The sequence below is a fragment of the Malurus melanocephalus genome, unplaced genomic scaffold, assembly GCF_030028575.1.
Source record: "Malurus melanocephalus ecotype Western Australia unplaced genomic scaffold, MMel_1.1 scaffold_118, whole genome shotgun sequence".
NCBI classification, from domain to species: domain Eukaryota; kingdom Metazoa; phylum Chordata; class Aves; order Passeriformes; family Maluridae; genus Malurus; species Malurus melanocephalus.
In genome coordinates this window covers 105391-111390 of record NW_026623350.1, presented here as the reverse complement: position 1 = coordinate 111390, position 6000 = coordinate 105391, and the positions used below count along the sequence as shown (strand labels likewise).

General features: G+C 40.8%; 1 protein-coding gene across 1 annotated transcript in view; it reads left to right on the top strand.

Moving 5' to 3' along the window:
- The first annotated feature begins 3473 nt into the window (after positions 1 to 3473).
- The window catches only part of LAMB4 (laminin subunit beta 4), a 36986-nt gene continuing 34459 nt past the window's right edge, over positions 3474 to 6000 (top strand). The window contains exons 1-2 of the mRNA XM_057370039.1: positions 3474 to 3507; positions 4707 to 4864. Of these exons, the coding sequence (XP_057226022.1) occupies positions 3474 to 3507; positions 4707 to 4864 (192 nt within the window). The remainder of the gene's footprint in view (positions 3508 to 4706; positions 4865 to 6000) is intronic.

Genomic DNA, 6000 nt, shown 5'->3' with positions numbered 1-6000 from the left:
GTGGGATGGATTCTGTAGGGTTCTGTGTCTTTCTCAATTGACACAAAAAAGCCAAAGTGATTTCTTCAGATTAAATACTTTTCACTTATACTTATTCAGAAAGAATACTTATTCAGAAAGAATAATTCTAAGTTAAATTAATTTTACTTTTTATTGAAAATTTAGTGAGTGACTCTATTCCTGCCCCTTTCCTCACTGCTGGTTGGTGTCTGTGAAGGGAATATATGCTGCAATGCTAGCAAATCCCATCCTTGATGTGAATTGAGGATATGCCTTGAGCCTAAGAAATGACAACCCTTGGACCTGTGATGACTTGAAAAATCACACACCAGTGCTATCTACCCTCCAGCCAGCCTGGGACGAGTGATGCATTATAAATCCAGATCCTTTACCAGTGCAGAGATTAAAAAAGCAAGAAAGAAGTTTCTTAATCTCTGCCTSAAGCAGTGTAAAACCTCCTTCTTGCTTAGGRTCCTACATAAATCAGAACACAGAACTGGCTATATTCTGCAAATAAATCTTCCTTGATATCTACTTCTCACATAACTCCTCTGTAACCGATTCTGAATTCCCCACCAAGTATGCTAATAAAATGTCAACCATGTTATAATTCAGTAGCATAATAATAATAATAATACTTTCTTCAGTTATATGTCTTTCARGCAGCATTGGACATACTGCTTGCACATAAAAAGTAAAATTATTATCTTAATTTATCATTTAGTCTTTTTTYTTAATACTGAAACCCACTAAGTATAAGCCACATGTACAATAATTAATCATGCATGAGTACAAACCAAATGCAGATTAAATCAGCCTGAAAAAACTCTCACAAGTAATTTCCACATGCATTTAAGGAAAATAATTTTTAAAAATCTAAGTGTAAGAATTATTTCTGCTAGAGGCAACCATCATAATAATGACATAGGACACTTAGTTCTGAGCATTGCAGTAGGATTAAAGACACACATTTTTTTTTCTGAAAGAATAGGAACTACCAAAAGAAAAGGCAGTGATTAATTTATAAAACAAATTTTGCTCATATAGAAAACCTTCTCTTTAAGGATGTGATGACACTTGACAGACTATCATGAATTAAGCCTTAYAAGCAGTCAGAGGGGARCTGATAAATAWATCACCTCTAAAACTGTGCATCAARACAAGCTGCCTTTCTGAAWACTGTAATCATAGTGCCACAGATTTCAACAGACACCAGAAAGCTGAACACTGTTTCAGAGCTACTCCATCACCATGTGCCCGTGACCACACTGTACCCCACACATCAATCCCTGCCCCGTGTTTGCTTCCAGGGACAGTCACAGGTAAAATGTGCTGAAATGCAAAGCTATGACTCAAGTTGCYATGTTGCCTTCATCTTTAAATTGAGAAAATCCTAGTGCTCCTGGTGATGAACCAGAATTTGAACTATTTCAAAGTAGGCTCARTATGTTCACACAAGTGCAATCACAGCTGTCTGGTAGGCAGGTTTACAGTCACCTCAGAACCCCAAATCAGTCCTTCCAGACCATTTACACTCCGGCTATAAGGAATCATGCTTTTTAGTGCATGTTCAGATAAACTAGTGCCACTGGACTTCTGATATTAGGTAGCTATAAAGACTTGGATATTTGGTATCAAACTAGACCAACGAAACAGATGTTTAATTAAACAAAGTGTTGTTTGCCATCTCTTTAAGAATCCCTTCTGTTTTCAGTTCCATGAACTTTTCCTGCCATGAACTTAACCTGTCACAATTGTCTTTCAATGAATATATTTTCTGATGCCAGAAGCAGAAAGAGTTCACAAATCAAGCTTTTGACAGCTTGCAGGCTGGGTCTCATTCTCACCTACACCTTGGTGCCTCGGGGGACGTGCTGTCTTCTCCAGCTGAAGTGCACAGGTATGCCTTTGCTTGCTTCTCTCACTCAGCTCTGCTCATTCCCAGCTGCGACACTTAGCTGCCTGGAACCCAGGTAAGACCTCTTCAGTATTTAATGTTCCTGTTAAGCATGGAGCCAAAGTATGTTGGGGTTTTTCTGGTCCTTGTTTTTCTGTTAAAAGGGAGTCAGGTTTGGAGAGTATCACTGGTATTGAATGTCACAGTGTTAGGGTAGGAATTGAAATGTGTACCTGCTAAGATCACTGACCGTGGATACCTGTATTTCACTACAGTGCTGTTGCAGTGGTTGCAGCTTAAATCATCTCTGAGCCTGTCCATTATTCTGACCAAGTATAAAATTTAAAGTCCAACACTGGAGGAAAATACTTGCTCAATTTTGCCTTGGACAGTGGATCTGTGGCCAGGTCTCTCTGTAGCCAGGGAGCATGACACAGCTGCATGGATGCTCACCAGCATCATCTCCCTATCACTTCTCTGTGGTTGTGGCAGGTGAGAGAAGCTGAAGCAGTATGAAAGCCTGGTGACCCTTGCTAGCTTTCCCTACCTGTGATTGCTCAAGTACTTGTCTATGTACAGCTGTGTGCATCGAGCCCACATGGAGCTTGTAACATCTGAAATGCTTCTGTTAATGTTCCCACTACTCTGGGGGGGTTATTTCATTTTAGCTTAGTGACAGCTGTATGAAGGTGAGGAACAAGAASAGAGCTARGAAGCAGCACTTAGGGCATGCTCAYACAGGGRTGCACTASCAGCTAGAGTTGCTTCAGGGCACACCAGCTCGCTGGTGCCTACAGGTGGAAAAAGAGGTGGAAGATGCAAATATGGGGACAGGTTTGGTTTGGGAGTTCCACTTGGTGGCAGGATGCTGCATTGTGTTTTCTACTCATGGCTGTCTTTTGTTTTTCCAACAGAAGTTTTGTGTTAGCAAGTCTCACTTCCCGCCAGGTAAGTAGGAAGAGGAAAGATGCCTCAATGAACCTCCCTTGGGCCCATTCTGAGATTCCCCTGTATGAGTCTTTTGCATTGATACTGACATTACCTGGTTTTCTTCACAAGCTTTATAATGTGCTTATATCTTGTCTCTGACAAAYTTGTTGCACTTGACATGAGGCATTTTCAGTGGGGTCATCATTAGGACTGCTGATTGTGTTTTAAGTTAATGAGAAGAAACAAGAACCTCCAAAGAAAGAGCTACATCTCTGCAAACAGCCCTGCTGGATCCAGTTAAAATTAAGTTGCTTGTATTTGAATACTACGGTATTTTAGCTGATAGCATTTGGTTTTATTTTACACTAAGAGTGAATGTTTTCACAGTCTTCTCTGTAAGMCTTTAGGAAGTGTCCCTCTGCTTTCATCCTGATTTCAGTGCTGAAATTTCCATCATGAGATTTTTTTTCTCTATAACTAAGTCAAAGCTAGGGTTTCTTTTTAGTCTTTATATTTTTATTGCGTCTCTGTCACTTTACTTTTCTGGGTACATGTGTGTGCGAGGGGTGCCCTGGTCAGAGAGAGCACCAAGTGATGGACCAGTTCTTCTCTTGCAGCAGTACCAGTCAGAGTTTGATGGGGAGGCATGAGGCTGGGGCTGGCCATCCTCTTACACCTCAGTAAGTACAGATGCTGCATTACTCAGGCCAATTTTGAAATATTAACATGTGATTTATGTATCTCTCCAAGATTTTGTTTAAGTTCTTTTAAGAAAATGCTTTTGAGAAACACATGACAGTGAATCCTTATTCCCCACTCTCCTGCCTAGAGCATGTGAGTGATATAAAACCTTTAAGTACCAAAAAAACATACATGTTGTAATTGAGTCTGATTCAGGTTCTGAAAGGGACAATCAGCATCTCCTGATGAACAATGAGCATGGATTCATATAAATAAAAAGAGCAGGCTAACTAAACACAGGTATTGCTTTACACCTAAAGAGTCAAGTGTCACTCATCATCTGAATTATARCCTGAGCCATAGACTGAAATCTGGCTATAAAATGCTGTATTTTTACTCTTGTAGTTGAATTTCTAGTGTTATGTGGGATCTTTATGTATCAGTTTTTAACGGCGCCTTTTCTAACAAGTTGAGCCAAGTTAAGCTGAACAGACAAAGCCTTCRAGGTACCCATTCCTTTTCAGAGTTTCAGGACAGAACTTGTTTAAAAGGACAAGCCCTGTAAGGGAAGTCTTAATATAATGGGGAAGATACTTAGAAAGAAAGTTGTTTCAGGCAAAACAAGCAAAAAAAATCCTGCAATTATGTGGAGAATTCAGAATTACTGTTTATTTATTAATGACCATGCCATGGGATCTGACACTGGACTAAGGATTMATTGAAAATTAACACAAAATCTGAGGCACACCTGATATTAATCCTGGTCCCATTTCCACCATTATAACYTGGAAATCAACAGAAGTAAATGGAATTAATTCAAACCTGGCTCTGCTCACTGAGTCAATGGAAATGCTTACTATTCTTTTGTAGAAATGCTGGCAATGGGCTTATCAGGGCCCACCAGGCAGCATAGTAAATTGTTGCTCATGGCAGATTGGCATTTTTACTGAAAAATAATGCACTGAAAAATTAATTTTTAGCATAGATTTGCAATATGCTAGCTATATTTTTATGATTATTTTACAGCAAGTATGTTCATTACCAAAGTTCTTCAAAAAAGGTATAACTAAGGACAAAAAGTACAGGCAAAGGATAATTTCGTTTTCTGCTGGTGTTGGGATTTAACTGATTTTGTCTRGAGAATACTGCTGGGTGTACAAAACAATTTAATCTTTCTTTGATCCTCTTTTATGCTCAGTGCTGGTAAAACCCCAGCAAGCGCAGCATGACTGTAATGCTGGGTCCTGCCACCCAGCCCTTGGGGACCTTCTCCGGGGTCGCAGCAAGCAGCTGACAGCCTCGTCAACCTGTGGGATGAGCAGCCCTCAGAAGTACTGCATCATAGGCTACYTAGAGGTTGGTTTGCTCTTTCTTTTTTAATGAACTGAACACTTCTTACTTACCAGATCTTCATCTGTATGGGGAATTTGCCCAGACTAGGAAGTGCCCGTGGGAGTTGTCTGAATAATCATCAGACAGTGTGACATTAAGTCTGGTGGAAGGCTTTGCCTCACTGCAGCACAGATGGAGGGTTTGGCARCAAACAGCCTCCACAGCGATGTGTATCTTCTCATGGGGGAGAAACATCCCTGAGATGCACAGGGACTGAGCACAGGGATTTCTGAGGGAGCTTCACTCTTCCCACTCATGCCGCAGAGGTGAAGCCCACAGTCTGTAGATGTGAGTGCAGGGAATGTGGGGTCCCACTGGCTGCAGGRCCTTCCCTGGATGGCATGTCCATATGGTGTTGAGAGCTGAGGCTGTTAGGAGATTCACACATATCCTCTCCTYGTTTTTGATCTGAAATGAGGCCAGTGTTGCTGAAAGCAGAGAGCTGTCTCTGGGGAAGGAACATCTCATGCTGTAGTCCAGTCTTCAGCCATGTGGGTGCATCAAGAGATCCAAAATGTGGCTGGCCAGAGGGATGCCTCTCACTCCCTGGCCACAGTGATTGTGGGGGGACCACGGGGTGTATGGGAGGTGTGCCAGGCAGAAATGAGGATTCCYCTGTTGCACATCCTAGAGGACTTGGCCCCATTGAGCTAATAAATTGTCAGAAATAGAAATGTTTTCACTAAATAACAGCTTAGGCTGAAGAGGAAGTTAAAATACAGCTTAATTTACAAGCAATTGAAAATAATTACAGTTTATGASCTTCTAGCTTAATGGTGTGACACATTTGCAGAGTAAAGTATGGAYATGGAACCCGGCATTGCTCCAAGTTGCACATTGTATCCAGTTTTCTACAAAATGTAAATATCTCTTTCCGTTGATGAAATAGCCTGAATCATCTTTCTGGCCCTAAAGCTGGATGATTGCCTTTTATTCTTGCTTTTTAGGGAAAGATCAAAGAGCAATAAAAAATTAGTATTTTCACTTTCCTGTACTTATCCTTTGAATTATGTAAATACAGAGTCATGACAAGGAGCAGCTGTTCCACAATAATCCCTGTAATTTAATGCTGCTTCAACATATCTTGACCCCTGGTGGCT